Consider the following 19,371-nt stretch of genomic DNA (forward strand, 5'->3'; position numbering starts at 1 on the left):
GTCTCTGTGATGGGACAATGAGTTTTATCATATTTTCGAGGTTGAATAGAAGAAAATGGAGAAAGAAGTTCCATAAACCTCACCCTTGGTTAGTTCTGTTTATTTCTGGAGCCACTTTGATGAGATTGTCAAGACTTTGGCCCCTTTAAAACATGGAAGAAATGATCAGAGAAATGGTCAACTTACATCAAGTGGTTTCAAATATTTATTAAAATGGAGAAACATTTTTATTATAGAAATATTTTACTATAAAATATTTATTAAAATAGAGATCATCTCAAGGGGTTGGAGTTTTTCAGTGTTGACTCTGAAAATATATATTTGGACCTAACTATAACTGCATAGAAATAATAAATAATAATTAATGGTTTCAGAAAATTCATGATGTGCCAGGCACTGTTCTAAGTGATTTACGTGATTTATATGATTTAATCCTCACATCAGTCCAATGAAATAGTGTTAAAAAATTAATAAGCAGGGCTTCCCTGGTGGCACAGTGGTTGAGAGTCCGCCTGCTGATGCAGGGGACACGGGTTCGTGCCCCGGTCCGGGAGGATCCCACATGCCGCGGAGCGGCTGGGCCCGTGAGCTGTGGCCGCTGAGCCTGCGCGTCCGGAGCCTGTGCTCCGCAACGCGAGAGGCCACAACAGTGAGAGGCCCGCGTACCGCAAAACAAACAAACAAACAAACAAAACCCAAAAAAGGTCATGGGGGTTCCATGGTTTTTCTTGAACTACCATTGATACATTGATACTATAGCAGTGTCAGTCTGCTGAAATGATGATTTAATAACGTTTTTAAGCATTGGTTAATGTGAAACAAAAAAAGAGGTGTGTATTCAATCTTGCCCTTGCACACTTTTTCCTGTTCTTGGGTTCACTTTGATGAGGTTACTGAGGTCTTTGGAACTTTAAACAAAAAAGCAAACAAAAACATAATAAGTAAAAATGGAATTAAGTCAACTAAGTACTTTGAAGGATATATGTACTCAAGATGAATTTTGCGATTAGGTTTTGAGAGAAATCAATGCCAGTCTATGCCCTTCATTTAAAAGAGTAAACATTTTTGGGCTTCCCTGGTGGCGCAGTGGTTGAGAGTCCGCCTGCCGATGCAGGGGACACGGGTTCATGCCCCGGTCCGGGAATATCCCACGTACCGCGGAGCGGCTGGGCTCGTGAGCCATGGCTGCTGAGCCTGCGCGTCCGGAGCCTGTGCTCCACAACGGGAGAGGACACAACAGTGAGAGGCCCGCGTACCGCAAAAAAAAAAAAAAAAAAAAAAGAGTAAAAATTTTGACCTCCATACAAATCATTGGTATACTAGCTCAGTTTCCCATTTACAGTCAAAATAAAACCATAAAATTAGGGCAAGATTGAGTTAAAAAGATCAATTCTGGAACTATTTGCCAAAAACTCTCACCTGGCCAGCCCTTTTCAGTATTCTACATAATCCTATAGCTATAATTAAACTATATTTTGTTAATAATTTCCATTTGTAGTGCCTTTTTGCTTTAAAGTGATTTTATATCCATTATTGCACTTGATCCTTAATAATCAAATGACAAAGGTGGAACAGACATTATGATCCTCATTTTATAACTAAAGAAGCCTCAGCTCAGTGTTCGAGGGACTTGCTCCAAGGCACCCAGCCAGTAAGTAATGGAGCTCAGACTTTCTGACTCCACAGATTTTTCAGCATAGCTTCTCTAATGAGAGCCACAAATTGATGCAGAATTTGATGCACAAATTGATGGGAAGGAAGAAAGATATGATATAATCCTCACCCTGGGTTACTTCTGTTTACTTCAGGGGTCACTTTGATGAGATTGTCAAGGCTCTGGCCCCTTTAAAGCATAGAAAACGTGATGAGGTTAATGATAGACTAGAACCAAGATGATAAAACTATTCATTAAAACTCAGGAACTGTATAAACACTCACTGAGATCATGCCAAAGAGCTGAAGATTGTTAAAGGTATGCAGAAGTATGTAGGGATTTATATATCTCTGAAACACATTGAGACTCAGTGAGACAATATTTTAATCTTGAAGCCATTAGGGCCACTAGCAAATACTGAACTAGGACTCTATTTTGATTCATTGAATGCTATGCTCTTAGCCTTTTCCAGGTGCACTAAACATATTTTGTAATAGCCTGTATACACATTTCATGGAACATTCCACAAGACACAACTCTACCTATCAACTTCCAACATGCTGTGGAACTTCTGAACTTTGGAGAAGTTTTGTAAAATTGACATTCATTAGCAGATTTTCTATTTAAACACTGGATTTAGATAAGTATACCAATTTGTTAAAGTCCATGATATACAAATCTGGTATCTGCTGCTGGTACTTATAACTGTGTGTTAAAACTACAAATTTTGACTGGTTGTGTTGGCAACAAATAATAGGAAGATTAAAATCTATAAAGTTCTGAAATGTAAGCTATATTTACTATAATATAAAACTCCATGTAGTCAGTGAAAACACATCAGTAATTTATGATTACCCTTTAGTATATCTGCTTCTGATTTTAATGGAATTTTGCTTTTCCTATTGCTTCTACATGTGTTTTCCACATTCACAGTGCCAGCCAAAGTGCCTCTGATCTACAGAGGATACCACATGGGTAAAGAACGTCCACAGAAGGCACTTTTACACTCTGGATCCCCATGCCCTGTGGCCCTGCTAAGATTGATCATGAAATCTCTGAGGTTGCGTCAGTGCAACATCAAAGGTATAGATATTTGGAAGCAGCTAGACGTTGACTCAAGTTTTTACTTGTATGCAGATGTCTGAGAATGTGTACATCCCTGCTAAAAGCAGCAATAAAAAATTTGATCCTTTTTCATGCAAATAATGAAATTATTAACCCTGAAAGAGACAACTATTCTACACCAATACCCTTTGCTGATTTTTTTAACCCCTTGTTGCCTGAATGGAATATGTGGAATTTGAATGCTAGTGACTGAGAAAAAAAATTCCCAGGATTCTGCTTCTAGATTTGAGTACTCAAAAAGAAACTCCATAACATTAAGCACTGCAACTCCTCCCTTGTAATATTTGTGTTGGTTGTGTTGTCAAGACCTTGATCTCTTTAAATATATTAAATAGGGCACATATCAGTATAAGGTTTCCTAAATTTTAAAGTTCATATAGTCAATAAAGAAGAGTGTGCTATTTAATGTAGTAATGTAAAATAATATTTTGAGCTCAACTGTGGGAAGCAATGCCTCATAGTGTATATGTCTTCAATATTTATGCATTCTTTCAATCCACAAATAGTTATGGAAAGCCTACTATGGGCCCCAAGTTATGGGATAGCTGTGAACAATACAGACGGGCTTAGCCCTCAAGAAGCTTCCATTCTAACTTGACGAGTGGCAGGCAATATGCAATCAAATGTGTAAATGAATGCCACATTTCCAGATAATAATATATGCTATGAAGAAAGTAAAAAAGAGTGCCTGGTGCCTGCAATGCTGGGGTTGAAGGAGGGGGTGGTGACTTAATTATATTCAAAGGTCAGAAACGATCTCTTTGAGAAGGTGACAATATGGGAATAGAGCTTCCCAAAGTGGGAATAGCATACACAGAAGTGTTAAGGCAGAAGTGAGCCTGGAATAGAAAAAAGATCAGTTTGGCTGGACTTTACTGAACATGTGAAAGGCCATCACTAAAGTTTAGAACTTTATTCTACCTGAAATAAAAGAACATTGAAAGTTTTTTATAAGGGAGGGAGACGATCTTATTTTACTTTTAAGAGATCTACAGAATTTAATTATGCTTGGTAAAGGAAAAAAAAAAAAGATGACTACTGTCCCTAAAAGGTCCCAGGAAGCATACACAACCATGAACATAGGTACTCATATACACACAAAAGCACACGTATATACTCACACATATATTTAGGCACACACAAGCATGTGTACACATGTACACAATCAAACACACATTTTCACTTGTTTGCACAGACACACACCCGTATGCACTCACACATGTAGGCATACACACATGAATGCACACACAAGCATACACATATGAATGCACACATTTGCATGTGTGTATACACATGTGTACACATAGGCACACACACGCACACCCCAACCTATGAAAAACAATAGGTGATGATTTGAAATACTCTTTTTAATAAAAATTAGAAAGGAAGAACATGAATTTTTCTTGGAGAGTCAAAGTAAGTTAAATATTTGAACAGAATCTAAATTTAAGAAAACACAATTCATGTGAATCTTTATCATTGCTAAAACTATTTGTATCTACTATGTGCCAGGCATGACAGTATTATGATCCCTATTTTGTAGGTGAGTAAACTGAAGCATGGGGACACAGCGAGCAAGTGACAGAGCCAGAATTTGAACCCGGGTCTTTTAGACTCCCTGCTCCCAACCTCAATTTACCTCCCTGAAATACCCAGGTAACCAAGGAAGTCAGTGCTCTCTTCTCAGTCTGTCGGTTGCAAAACTGTACACGTCTGCAACTCATAGGGTCACTGGGCCTGCAACCACACTGCTGCTGAGAACAGGACGGCCTGACAGCACACACCAGCTTTCAGCCAGCCAGGCTCTGCTGACAGGGCCTGCAGGCATCAGTGACACATTTTAGAACCAATGCATAATAACACGTACTGAGTGAATGGAATGGAAAGGAGTTCAAAAGAAACCACATGGAATTATTTGGTATACTTTTCAGCAACACGTCAACAAGCTCAGTTTCAGATATGTTCCATCTGTTTTTTAAAAAGTAAGAAAAGAAGCAAGAGGACATAAGCTTTCCAGATTTACTTGACAATTCATGGGTAGGGTGATTCGTTTACAAGGTACACTTTGTTAAGCTCTTCATCTTTAAACATACACTGCACTATATATACATACCCACACTACACACAAACACAGTACACATGTACACACACAGTTTGTACATAAACACATCCACACACACTACTTACACTCCCACAGACATAGACTTGCTTATATATGCTATTTATGCAAACATACACATACACATACACACACACTACTTATACATACACACATATGTTTATATATATATATATATATATATATATATATATATATATATATATATGCATTGTGATGGTTAATTTCATGTGTCAGTTTGACTGGGCCACAGAGTGCCCAGATATTTGGTCAAATATTATTCCAGGTGTGTCTGTGAGTGTTTTGGGATGAGATTAACATGTGAATCTGTAGACTGAGTAAAGCAGATGGCCATCCCTAACATGGGTGGGCCATAGCCAAGCAGCTGAAAGACTGAATAGAACCAAATGCTGAGTTAAGAAGAGACTTTGCCTGCCTGACTGCTTGACCTAAGACCTTGTTCTCTTGCCCTTGGACTGGAACTTAACCATGGGCTCTCTTGGTCCTCAGGCCTTCAAACTTGAACTGGAACTACTATTGTCTCTCTTGGGCCTCCAGCTTGCCAACGATGGGTCTTGAGACTTCTCAGCCTCCAGAAGGGCATGTGCCAATTCCTTATAATAAATCTCTTTCTCTCTCTCTCTCTCTCTCTCTATTCTATTGTTCTGTTTCTCTGGAGAACCCTGATTAATACACACACATACACTTATACCAACACACTTATACATATACACTAATATATAAACACATTTATACGTAACATACTATTTACACATGCACATACACATACAGACTCACACACACACACACACACACATACACTTACACACAAAGAAATAAATAGTAGAGGAGGGTAGTCAAATTCTCATTTAATTTCTCAAAATCTACCTTATAGCAAATGTCACCTGAGAATAAAATGCAAGAGGTCACTTCTGTGTATCACTCATATAGAATTGCTTAATATGACATATGTGGAAAAAAAGAGTTCAGTTCGGTTTGAATTTCAATTTGCTCTCCTGAATGCAAGCACTCAGAATTCCAATGTGTTTATAAATGCCAAAGGAGAAATAAAAAGCTTTAAATTACTTACCCCTTGATATTTTTATTTGTTTCAGGATTCTCTTTAATAAGCCCATTGAGGTCTTCTTTCCTTTGAATAAGGAAATGAGTTTTAATGAATGTCATTAAAATAAAACACTGATCAAGTGAACAATGATTGACAAAATTAAGAAGTGGTAAGTATACACATTCTCTATCAATGTAATTTTTAAAGCTCTAAATGCAAATGAAAATTCTTCTCTTACTTCTTGAGCTGAAGACCATTTAAGTTTCCTAATTTACCAACAAGAAACATATGATGTTTTTGTTTCATTCTCAAAATGCATAAGTATACGTGAAACTTGTTATTTAACAAAATCAGCTTTGCCCTCAGATGCATCTTGTTAGAACACCCCAGATGGGTGGCACTGAAGTAATGTTGAGTTAGATAAAGTTCTATACTGGATCCAGATAGAATGTAAATTTCCATCTAACAAATCAGATATAATTGCCTATTCTGTTTTTAAATAATAAGAATAATGTAAAAGATGATAATAGTTTAACAATATGAAAAATAATTTAAAAAATATATGTTTTCATAGAAACGCAACCATTCCCCCTTTTAAAATATAATTAGATTATGGTGAATTATAAGAGCAAGAAAAAATACCTTACATGGTAGGAAAATTAATGACACTTCTTGGGGAGACACATGTCACCTCCATTAAAATGAACTGAGTAATACCAAAAGGGGCATAGCCCGAACCCAAAGGGGGCAGTGGAGGATGGCAGAGGTATCGTGATTGAGTACTGCTGCTTTGTCAACATAGCCCTGAAGAAGAGAAGTGGTGGGATGTTCTTCCTCCCAGTGTGTGTATCTGCCCAGCCCCTCCCCTGGGCTGCCTTCTGAGACCACCATGCTCAAAGAAGTTGATTTTCAGTAGTTTTAGTCAACACTCACTCTTGGCTATCTTTGTCATTTTGGAGATCCACTTTTAAAATATTGTCAAGATTGTGCTTTCTTTAGATCCAAAGAAATTCAATTCAGTAACTCACCCCTAAAACCAAATCAAAATCTGGGAGAAAAGGCAACTTACTATTAAACATTGGAGCAATTCTTCAAAAATAAGCAATTTTATTGGGAGCAAGGAGGAAAGGTCATGTGGCCTATCATTATTATCCAATTCCATGCCAGTAAAACACATTTCTAAAGTTAAAATGCCAAATCATTTTATCTTATTGTCACTTGCAGAAATCAGATTTAAAGATACTAATCAGTCTTACCCAGTGGTGTTTTCACTTTCTTTGGGATTCACTTTGATAACATTATCAAGGTCTTCACCTCTTAAAAAAAAAATTAGATCAGTTTCAAAGTATTCCCACAGTATTTTTTTATATACACATTCCATATTATTGATGATTAATTCAAGCTTTTGGAGAAGATTATTATACTGGTATTAAATTCATTTTCGTTACAAAAGTTACCTATCAATAATATAGTTAAGTTAATCTCTAGGATTCTATTGGGCTCTAGGTAAAGTTAAATTTAGATAGACTATCCAAAGTAAAGCTCAGGGCAGTAGAGTTCAGACACAGAAGAGAGAAGCCAAACTCAAAGATGTGACCCCCTTCAGTATACTGAGAAGATCACATAATTAACCCAGTAGAAAATAAGCAAGATTTAGAAACATCAAAGCAGTTCTCACCCTCTGCTAGTCTGATCTGTCCTAGCATTTGCTTTGATAACTGTTTTGAGATCTTGGATTCTTTGGAAAAAACATGGAGACCTTATGTCAATTAACTTGCATTCAATTTTTTCTGAAAACCATATAAATAAGAATGTCCCTGAAAGGATGTCAGATGTTTCCAGGGCCAACTGACCAGAGAAACTTCAATATAATTATCCCTTAGCTTGTCTATTTTAATTTCCACAGTAGTACTTGGTTTAAATCAGTTTATAAAATCTTCGCCAACACACCTCTCACTTTGCAATTCTGTCCTTTCTATTTCTTAATTTAAATAGAAATTTTGTCTCATTTTTAAATTATTTAAGAAAATATAGAATAAGAGATTATGCAGTAAGTTTTCCTGCACTTACTTCAGTGCAACTCAAGCATGTGGTCTTATGGAAACAGGATTCATCATATGTTTTGACTACTATCTCTGATAGGCCCCAAAGTGCAACAGTTCAACTGTGACAGAGTAAAGTATAACACTCCCGTTTCCAACAAGGTGTAAAAAATCTAACATGAAAAAGAGCCCCATTATGTTAGGCGCTTTACTTACCCTTTCTTGTTTTTGTCAGTCCTTTGATTAACTTTAATAAGACCTTAACTTTAATAAGGCCTTGGTTTCTTTATAACATTTGAGGGGGCAGGGAGAGCACAGCAACGGAGAGAGAAAGAGAGATTCAACAGATTTTTCACAACAGCAGTAAGACATTATCAGTACCTGAAACATCAGAAGTCTTTAGAAATATTTAATTCAAGTGGCTCTTCTCATGCCAAATGCTGATATGCTAACTATCCTACAGTGAGGACCCAACCATTACTCGGTTATGATTAAATCAATTTAAACGTAGACGTTCCCCCCCACATCTCAGCTTTTGCTTTCTTTGTCCTTTGAGGGTGGGTTGGTGAGAAACTAACTTTAATACATGTGTTGAGATATTGTCTTCCTTAAACATGAAAATCATTCACATCAAGGGTGGAAATCAGATGATCAACATTTTAAATCTAAACATTCTGAAGATTTAGACAAGTCATTTTAAATAAAAAGTAACCTGGGAAAGGTAGAAATAACTCTTTGATGACACCAGTACTTTATGTGACTTGACCACAACCAATAAAACTTTCACACGCCAATAGCTTAAAACAATTAGGGAATATGAAAGCTAATCTCTCTAAATCCCCCGGTTCAATGCCATTTTCATCTGTCTCTGTCTTTCACTGTGATAAGACTGCTGACATTTGAGGTTCTTTCTGCGTAAGGAAGAAGGAAGGGAGACAGGCAGGGAAGAAGGAAAAGAAACTGTGGGCTCTCCCTACCACACCAAACAGACTCATCTTTTCTGCATCAAAGCCCAGCTGCTATCAAGTTATACCAGCTTACAAACCCCTTCTCTTTTCTCCTCCTTCCTAGCCCACACGATTGACTTGTGTTGTTCATCCCACTTTTCCTAATTTCCACCACTTGTATGGAACTTTCCAAACTTCAGTTATTTATTTATCTTTTAATTAATTAATTAATATTATTTTTAACATCTTTATTGGAGTATAACAGCTTTACAATGGTGTGTTAGTTTCTGCTTTATAACAAAGTGAATCCTGTACATATACATATTTCCCCATATCTCCTCCCTCTTGCGTCTCCCTCCCACCCTCCCTATCCCACCCCTCTAGGTGGTCACAAAGCACAGAGCTAATCTCCCTGTACTATGCAGCTGCTTCCCACTAGCTATCTACTTTACATTTGTTAGTATATATAAATCCATGCCACTCTCTCACTTCATCCCACCTTACCCTTCCCCATCCCCGTGTCCTCAAGTCCATTCTCTACGTCTGCGTTTATATTCCTGTCCTGTCCCTAGGTTCTTCACAATCATTTTTTTGTTTTCTTTTTAGATTCCATTTATATGTGTTAGCATACGATATTTATTTTTCTCTTTCTGACTTACTTCACTCTGTATGACAGACTCTAGGTCCATCCACCTCATTACAAATAACTCAATTTCATTTCTTTTTATGGCCGAGTAATGTCCCATTGTATATATATGCCACATCTTCTTTATCCATTCATCTGTCAGTGAACACTTAGGTTATTTCCATGTCCTGGCTATTGTAAATAGAGCTGCAATTAATATTGTAGTACATGTCTCTTTTTCAATTATGGTTTTCTCAAGATATATGTCCAGTAGTGGGATTGCTGGGTCATATGGTAGTTCTATTTTTAATTTTTTAAGGAACCTCCATACTGTTCTCCATAATGGCTGTATCAATTTACATTCTCACCAACAGTGCAAGAGGGCTCCCTTTTCTCCACACCCTCTCCAGCATTTATTGTTTGTAGATTTTGTGATGATGCCCATTCTGACTGGTGTGAGGTGATACCTCATTATAGTTTTGATTTGCATTTCTCTAATGATTAGTGATGCTGAGCATCCTTTCATGAGTTTGTTGGCAATCTGTATATCTTCTTTGGAGAAATGTCTATTTAGGTCTTCTGCCCAATTTTGGATTGGGTGGTTTGTTTTTTAGATACTGAGCTGCATGAGCTACTTGTATATTTTGGAGATTAATCCTTTGTCCGTAGCTTCATTTGCAAATATTTTCTCCCATTCTGAGGGCTGTCTCTTCATCTTGTTTATAGTTTCCTTTGCTTTGCAAAAGCTTTTAAGTTTCATTAAGTCCCATTTGTTTATTTTTGTTTTTATTTCCATTTCTCTAGGAGGTGGGTCAAAAAGGATCTTGCTGTGGTTTATGTCATAGAGTGTTCTGCCTGTGTTTTCCTCTGAGATTTTGATAGTGTCTGGCCTTAAATTTAGATTTTTAATCCATTTTGAGTTTATTTTTGTGTACGGTGTGTTCTAATTTCATCCTTTTACATGTAGCTGTCCAGTTTTCCCTGCACCACTTATTGAAGAGGCTGTCTTTTCTCCACTGCATACACTTGCCTCCTTTATTAAAGATAAGGTGACCATATGTGCGTGGGTTTATCTCTGGGCCTTCTATCCTGTTCCATTGATCTATCTTTCTGTTTTTGTGCCAGTACTATACTGTCTTCATTACTGTAGCTTTGCATTATAGTCTGAAGTCAGGGAGCCTGATTCCTCCAGCTCTGTTTTTCTTTCTCAAGATTGCTTTGGCTATTCGGAGTCTTTTTTGTTTCCATACACATTGTGAAATTTTTTGTTCTAGTTCTGTGAAAACTGCCATTGGTAGTTTGATAGGGATTGCATTGCATCTGTAGATTGCTTTGGGTGGTATAGTCATTTTCACAATGTTGATTCTTCCAATCCAAGAACATGGTATATCTCTCCATCTGTTTGTATCATCTTTAATTTCTTTCATCAGAGTCTTATAGTTTTCTACATACAGGTCTTTGGTCTCCTTAGGTAGGTTTATTCCTAGGTATTTTATTCTTTTTTGTTGCAGTGGTAAATGGGAGTGTTTCCTTAATTTCTCTTTCAGATTTTTCATCATTAGTGTATAGGAATGAAAGAGATTTCTGTGCATTAAATTTGTATCCTGCTACTTTACCAAATTCATTGATTAGCTCTAGTAGTTTTTCTGGCAGCATCTTTACAATTCTCTATCTAAAGTATCATGTCATCTGCAAACAGTGACAGTTTTACTTCTTCTTTCCTGATTTGGATTCCTTTTTATTATTTTTTCTTCTCTGATTGTTATGGCTAAAACTTCCAAAACTATGTTGAATAAGAGTGGTGAGAGTGGGCAACCTTGTCTTATTCCTGATCTTAGTGGAAATGGTTTCATTCTTTTACCATTGAGAACAATGTTGGCTGTGGGTTTGTCATATATGGCCTTCATTATGTTGAGGTAAGTTCCCTCTATGCCTACTTTCTGGAGGGTTTTTATGATAAATGGGTGTTGAATTTTGTCAAAAGCTTTCTCTGCATCTATTGAGATGATCATATGGCTTTTCTCCTTCAATTTGTTAATATGGCGCATCACATTTATTGATTTCCGTATGTTGAAGAATTCTTGCATTCCTGGAATAAACCCCACTTGATCATGGTGTATGATCCTTTTAATGTGCTGTTGGATTCTGTTTGCTAGTATTTTGTTGAGGATTTTTGCATCTATGCTCATCAGTGATATTGGCCTGTAGTTTTCTTTTTTTTGTAAAATCATTTTCTGGTCTTGGTATCAGGGTGATGGTGTGCTCGTAGAATGAGTTTGGGAGTGTTCCTCCCTCTGCTATATTTTGGAAGAGTTTGAGAAGGATAGGTGTTAGCTCTTCTGTAAATGTTTGATAGAATTCGCCTGTGAAACCATCTGGTCCTAGGCTTTTTTTTGTTGGAAGAATTTTAATCACAGTCTCAATTTCAGTGCTGTGATTGGTCTGTTTATATTTTATATTTTCCTGGTTCAGTCTTGGAAGGTTGTGCTTTTCTAAGAATTTGTTGATTTCTTCCAAGTTGTCCATTTTATGGCATATAGTTGCTTGTAGTAATCTATCATGTTCCTTTGTATTTCTGCAGTGTCAGTTGTTACTTTTTCTTTTTCATTTCTAATTCTGTTGATTTGAGTCTTCTCCCTTTTTTTGTTGATGAGTCTGGTTAATGGTTTATCAATTTTGTTTATCTTCTCAAAGAACCAGCTTTTAGTTTTATTGATCTTTGCTATCATTTCCTTAATTTGTTTTTTATTTATTTCTCATCTGATCTTTATGATTTCCTTCCTTCTGCTAACTTTGCATTTTCTTTTGTTCTTCTTTCTCTAATTGCTTTAGGTGTAAGGTTAGGTTTTTTATTTGAGATGTTTCTTGTTTTTTGAGGTAGGATTGTATTGCTATAAACTTCCCTCATAGAACTGCTTTTGCTGCATACCATAGGTTTTGGGTCATTGTTTTCTCATTGTCATTTGTTTCTAGGTATTTTTGGATTTCCTCTTTGATTTCTTCAGTGATCTCTTGGTTATTAAGTAGTGTATTGTTTAGCCTCCATGTGTTTGCATTTTTTTACAGTTTTTTTTCCTGTAATTGATATCTAGTCTCATAGCATTGTTGTCAGGAAAGATACTTGATACGATTTCAGTTTTTTTAAATTTACCAAGGCTTGATCTATCCTGGAGAGTGTTCCATGAGCACTTGAGAAGAAAGTGTATTCAGTTGTTTTTGGATGGAATGTCCTATAAATATCAATTAAGTCCATCTTGTTTAATGCATCATTTAAAGCTTGTGTTTCCTTATTCATTTTCATTTTGGATGATCTGTCCATTGGTGAAAGTAGGGTGTTAAGTCCCCTACTATGATTGTGTTACTGTTGATTTCCCCTTTTATGGTTGTTAGCATTTGCCTTATGTATTGAGGTGCTCCTATGTTGGGTGCATAAATATTAACAATTGTTATATCTTCTTCTTGGATTGATCCCTTGATCATTATGTAGTGTCCTTCTTTGTCTTTTGTAATAGTCTTTATTTTAAAGTCTGTTTTGCCTGCTATAAGAATTGCTACTCCAGCTTTCTTTTGATTTCCATTTGCATGGAGTATCATTTTCATCCCCTCTTTAGTCTGTATGTGTCCCTAGGTCTGAAGTGGGTCTCTTGTAGACAGCATATATATGGGTCTTGTTTTTGTATCCATTCAGCCAGTCTATGTCTTTTGGTTGGAGCATTTAAACCATTTACATTTTAGGTAATTATCAATATGTTCCTATTACCATTTTCATAATTGTTTTGGGTTTGTTATTTTAGGTGTTTTCCTTCTCTTGTGTTTCCTGCCTAGAAAAGTTCCTTTAGTATTTGTTGTAAAGCTGCTTTGGTGGTGTGAATTCTCTTAGCTTTTGTTTGTCTGTGAAGGTTTTAATTTCTCCATTGAATCTGAATGAGATCCTTGATCGGTAGAGTAATCTTGGTTGTAGGCTTTTTCCCTTTCATCACTTTAAATATGTCCTGCCAATCCCTTCTGGCTTGCGGTGTTTCTGCTGAAAGATCAGCTGTTAACCTTATGGGGATTCCCTTGTATGTTATTTGTTGTTTTTCCCTTGCTGCTTTTAATATTCTTTCTTTGTATTTAATTTTTAACAGTTTGATTAATATGTGTGTTGGCATGTTCCTCTTTGGATTTATCCTGTATGGGACTCGCTGTGCTTCCTGGATTTGATTGACTATTTCCTTTCCCATAATAGGGAAGTTTTCAACTATAATGTCTTTAAATATTTTCTCAGTCCCTCTCTTCTTTTCTTCTTCTGGGATCCCTATAATTTGAATGTTGGTGCGTTTAATGCTGTCCCAGAGGTCTCTGAGACTGTCCTCAATTCTTTTCATTCTTTTCTCTTTATTCTGCTCTGTGGTAGTTATTTCCACTATTTTATCTTCCAGGTCACTTATCTGTTCCTCTGCCCCAGTTATTCTGCTATTTATTCCTTCTAGAGGATGTTAAATTTCATTTTCCAAAGTTCATTTCTTAAAAAATCTGAAATCTCATCTTTTCGTGTAAAACTCATACAACCACTTACAGAGAACTGACTGCTTTCCACTTCATCTGTTCCCCATTTGGAAAAAAAAATCACCTGTAATAATGTTTGCACATTCACATTATAGTAATATGTTGGTAATAAGTGTTCAGTGTCTGAATGGAGTTTGTGATTGCCCACACTTTTCGTTATATAGACTTTGTTGTGTTCTACATCAGAGAGGGTTAAGAAGGCATACTGCAGAGTTTGACTTGGAATGCTAGAATACCCATCTGTGCACAGCTTGGCACAGATCAATGGTTTTTAAAGATAACCAGGACAATAGAAATAATCATCATGGTAGGAAAAGGCAAATCTAATGACACACTGAATACAAGATAAACAGCCAATCTGGAGAAAAAGCAGTAGAGACCTCAGAAATCTTTATCCTTTGTCATTCTTGATTGTTCTGGGATTTTCTTTAATGAAACTGTCAAAAGTTTGATTTCTTTCAACATGAAAAATAATGTCAGTAGTAATTCATTTTCTAGTATATCAGTGTCAGTCTAAAACTATAAGTTAACCTCTTTAAATGCTCTTTAAATTAATGGTTACTGATCATTAATTAATCTTTTTTATGATACAAAATAAATAAAAGCATGGCTTTTGACCTTGAGATGTTTACAAGTATATCTGAGTGATATACATATGAAGTGACTCAATCAAGATTCCAACTGAAAAATGCCTCAGTCCCTTAGAAAGACTTCAGTGGTGAGGGGCTATGCTCCCAATATCAATATGTCCTATAGTGAACATATTTAGTTCATAAACCAGCCTACTGTTCACTACTTGTAATGGTCAGTTTGATTTCTTTCACTTTTAGATGTAAAAGGGAACTTAGAGACCATCTAGATCATACCCTTCATTTTATGGACTGAGGAAACAGAGGTCTCCAGAGGTTAAGCTACTTGTCCAGGGTCACCCAGATTGATGTTGGTGGCAGAGCCAGTACCAAGACACCCACCCATCTCCTGACCCTGATAAAGTGCCTCTTCCACCAGCCTGTCTGACTTTTGTCTTGAGCAGGGGGTCTCCCCCAGGAAATGGCATACAGTTTAGGACTCAATCAAAGAAGCCTGTATGAGTCTCAATCAAATCTTACCCTTTGTCATCTTTGTCTGTCTGGGTATTCACAACAATGAGATTTTCAAGGCTTTTGGGTCTATAAAACACAAAGAAATTCAAATAAAAGACTGCATATTGAAATAAAATTGTGTGGTATCTTGAAAGGTCAGATACAGTAAAAATTTTTCATGAATTGCTCATTTACTCTTACTGAATAGAGCAGCAGAAATCCTTCTGGGCAATCATGTCCGAACTAAATTTACAATACTGAGTGCACTGCCCCATCTGCTAGTACATTTTTATGCCAGAGGACATAACTCCCTTCCAGCTAATAATGTCTGAAAGAATAAAACAAGCAATCTGGGAGATAATATTTTGAGGTTAGAGACAGACATACTTACATTTTCTCTGTTGGCTCTGCCTTAAGATTTGCTCTAAAGAGACCATCAATACCCTTATTTCTTTAAATGTATTGAACAAAGAGTCTCATCAGTGCTAATAGTGGATACTTAACTCATAAAAACATAGATAAGTTTATACCTAAGACAGGAAAAATAGCTGGCTAGGAAAGATGAGCTACAATTCTTGAAATCACTTTATTCCAAACAGGTATCTTCCTAGACTCAAAATTTAAATTGCAGTGGACCTTAAAGAAAAGAAAAGATACAGACTGGGGATCTACAAGCTGTAATAGGTTCATGGATGTGTTGTTTGGGTTCATGGAGTGTTTTTGTTTCTTATGTGGACCAATATTTACAAAGCTGGCCATGACATGTAGACACCTGGAGTTTCAGGATCTCCTGAAAGTGTCCTGCAATTTTAGGCTCAAATTCTCACGTGGCAACATCAGCTGGAGCTGAGAAACAGCTGGGCTCTCCCGGTCAGGGCACTCCCTCTATGATACAGAGCCAGCTCCCTTCACTCATCTATCCCTGCCTGGTCCCAGTAGGCCATGAAGTCTGATTCTTAATCTAATGCCTCCTTTCTTTATAGATAAGAAAACGGACATTTGCTTTGTTTCTTCTTCACTTTGGTCCCTGCCCGTTTTGTATGTTAGTGTGCCAAGTAACAGAGAGAGAACTAAAATTGCACAGACCTCTAACACAAACCTCAATTAATATGATCTTTAAGTTATGCAATTACAAATGACTCACAATAAGGAGATAATGTTAACTAAGTAGATGAGTGGTTTTTGTAGTGGTTCATCTACAAGCATTCAGTGACCAAACCAAATTGTTTACATACTAATATATTAGCATTTCAGGAAGAGAAATGTGGTTATTTTTATAACTGCCTTACTAAACACTGGTGTGTGAAAATCAAAGACACTTCAATATTAGTGTCTTTAAATTGTAATAACCATTTATAACAATGATGAAACGATTTCTGCAAGCTTTTTATTCAAGATTTGTAGGATGCTTTTGATTAGCCCAGTATACGGGTCCTCATGCTCAAATACTGAAAAATAACAAAGCAAATTCAGTAATAAAGCGAAAACATAGATGTTTTAAAATCTTACCTATTCAAGCTTTTGTTCATTTTGATGAGATTATCTAATTCTTCACTTTGGGGAGAGAAAAGAATATCTTACATTAGTAAAATCCTGGGGCAGATTCAGCTTAAAACAACTATTTCTGAGTTCTCTGAAGTTCAACGTATGTCCCACATTTATCATCCACGAAAATCCTCTCTATCTTTCAAAGCTCTCCTCAAACACCCCTTTCGCCAAGAAATCTTTCCCAGTCCTTTAACTGAGTAGAGTCCCCTACAGTTTTGGAAGCCTTGCAGCGTTTTGGATTTTTGTATCTCCTTTACGGTACCTACGTTGCTATACTTTGTAATATAGTAATCATACACTTGTCTCATGTTAATGTCCTTGCTTCTACCGATACTAGTGTACATAGAGACACACACACACACACACACACACACAGACACACACACACACCACTTAAAATTTTGAAATGTATTTTATATTGGATCCTCTTCAGTGTTTAATACGGGGTTTTTCACACAGTAGATGCTTAATACAGGTTTTACTTGAATCAACAAATACAGGTATGTTGACTAATTATAGATTCTATCTTTGCATAATGTACTTGCACAAAGCAGCTGTTGGAAAACACTCATTTATCAGTAAGTCTGGCTTCTCTCTTGAACTCTACTCTCCCTTATTCCAGTTCAGGTACACTTGCTCTCCTGTTTCCATACTTGAAAACTGTAAAGACTCTACTGACTGCTTCTTCAGGAGCTACTTGTTTAAGCTAACCCCCTGGATTCTGGAATATTCCTTAGAACCACAGGAGCTCAGCCTTCTCCCCAAGGAAGGCAGCCGCAGTGGTTTTTCATTCCTGTTTGCTCCTCACAATATATCCTCTTCTCAATCCTTCTATCCATCCACTTCACCCCCATTTCTCTTGCCTTCCCCACCCAGTTTTCCAGTTCACAAGTCTTGGTTTTCCCTTCTTCCTGCTCTAGCCTTACATATTTTTCACACTTCCTGAATGTTCCTCTTTCTTCTCAAGTCATCATTGATGTTGACCAGGAGGCCATGAGGCCAAGTAACTTTGTAGTTAGACATTCAGGTTCCCAAGTCAGGGATACCTGGATTCTAGTCAGGTAGTTATTAGTTGGTGACTCTGGGTGAGTTACCTAACCTCTTGCTCCCTCAATTATTTTCATCTGTAAAATAAGAATACTAATTGTACCTACCTCAGAAAAGAACCAATAAATTAATGAATAGAAAGTGATTAGGATTATACCTGGCATGTCATAAACTCTCAATTTAATTTTGGCAATTATAGTAAACAGTTTCCAGTCAATATTAATTTTTTCATTTAAAAATGCTCATTATATTTATTTTTTAAACTGAATTTAGAGGCACCAAGACTTTGGCTCAGCCTTAGAGAGCTATGGTCGTTGAGTCAGTAATGTGCTTAGAAGATGCCTGGCATAGCAGATCACCAGAATAACTACTGGAACAGCTCTCTCAGGAATCTGAAAAACTCATTCAATCAACAGCCATCACAGAGATGAATCGTTTCAAGTAGTATTGCATATTCAATGGAAGAACTGAAGGCTGAGAATAAATATAGAAATGTGAAAGTTGCTGACCCTGACAAAAAATGGATTAACGTTCTATCCTTGTGTGAGACAAACACTACCCAGTGCCCTGACACAATGCTGCATTGTCATTTCTTATTTGAAATTCTACCTTCCAACACTGAGGCTACAAATCTGTTCCATGTCCCCAAGGGAAAGAGCAAACTCTGTAAATTTTAGCCCTAGACCTTTCTGACTGGTGAGTCACAATGATGAGATCAGGATTTGGGCTTCCACGAGAAAATTAACATAAATCATGAGAAGACACTCTGTGGGAAATTAAGTGAAATGGGGGCTGCACTCTGAACAAAGGAGTTGAGTTTTCAAAATGGCCTTAAATTGATGAAAGCTTTGGATATTAAATTTCACCATTGCATTTACAATAAATTAAATGCTCTTAGTCAGATAGGAGTAAGAGTTCATTTTTCAAAGGAGTATTACAAAGCAACTAAGATAAATACAGCTATGTCTCATCCCTCTAGACAGTCCACAGTAACGATTCTCAGCTATTGATGCAAAAGACATTTCCCCTGGCCCACGTCAAAGCAACAGCTTCTCCCCATGAAGAATGTATCTGGCTGTGGAATTTGTGCATCCTGGCGAGGGAGAGGGGACAGGAAAGTTAAACTAACTGCAGCTCTCACTGTTTTTGTTGGACTTGCACCAAACCATAAGTGCCCTTCAGCATCGCTCAACTATCTCTCCCTTAAACACCCACCAAAAATCTATCCAGTCCAAAAAACTGTCCAATCCCTATTAAAAATAAAATATTACCTCAAACAAAAATAATTAAATAAAATTAGAGATCTAGGCATTTAGAAAACAAAGAAATGAAAACATTCAGGATACTTTCGACTATCTCTGTCTGGATCTAGAGCTACTACTTTGTCCATGAGTTTGCAGCAAAGAGCTAAGTGTCACTTCTGTTTCTTCTCTTCAGTTCTTTGACTGAGACTGCAATCCTTAATAACATTCTTAGCACTGCTAAATTCCATTAAACAAGGAAAAATTTTGTAGCCACAGGATTTAAACTATGGAATGTTTATACTCAGGGTTTTCTCACTGCTTATC

The 19,371-nt window shown here is 36.8% G+C and overlaps 1 protein-coding gene across 12 annotated transcripts in view; it reads right to left on the reverse strand.

Annotated features, from left to right (window-relative positions):
• SCEL (sciellin) overlaps positions 1-19,371 on the reverse strand; it is a 254,474-nt gene that overhangs the window by 39,957 nt on the left and 195,146 nt on the right. For all 12 annotated transcript variants that reach the window (XM_029210129.1, XM_029210127.1, XM_029210126.1 and 9 more), the window contains 4 exons: positions 16,718-16,762; positions 15,236-15,295; positions 7,221-7,280; positions 5,989-6,048 (listed from right to left, as the gene is read on the reverse strand). In XM_029210129.1, the coding sequence (XP_029065962.1) occupies positions 5,989-6,048; positions 7,221-7,280; positions 15,236-15,295; positions 16,718-16,762 (225 nt within the window). The remainder of the gene's footprint in view (positions 1-5,988; positions 6,049-7,220; positions 7,281-15,235; positions 15,296-16,717; positions 16,763-19,371) is intronic.

This window comes from Monodon monoceros, unplaced genomic scaffold (assembly GCF_005190385.1).
Source record: "Monodon monoceros isolate NGI ecotype Baffin Bay Population unplaced genomic scaffold, NGI_Narwhal_1 Super_Scaffold_8, whole genome shotgun sequence".
Taxonomy (NCBI): Eukaryota; Metazoa; Chordata; class Mammalia; order Artiodactyla; family Monodontidae; genus Monodon; species Monodon monoceros.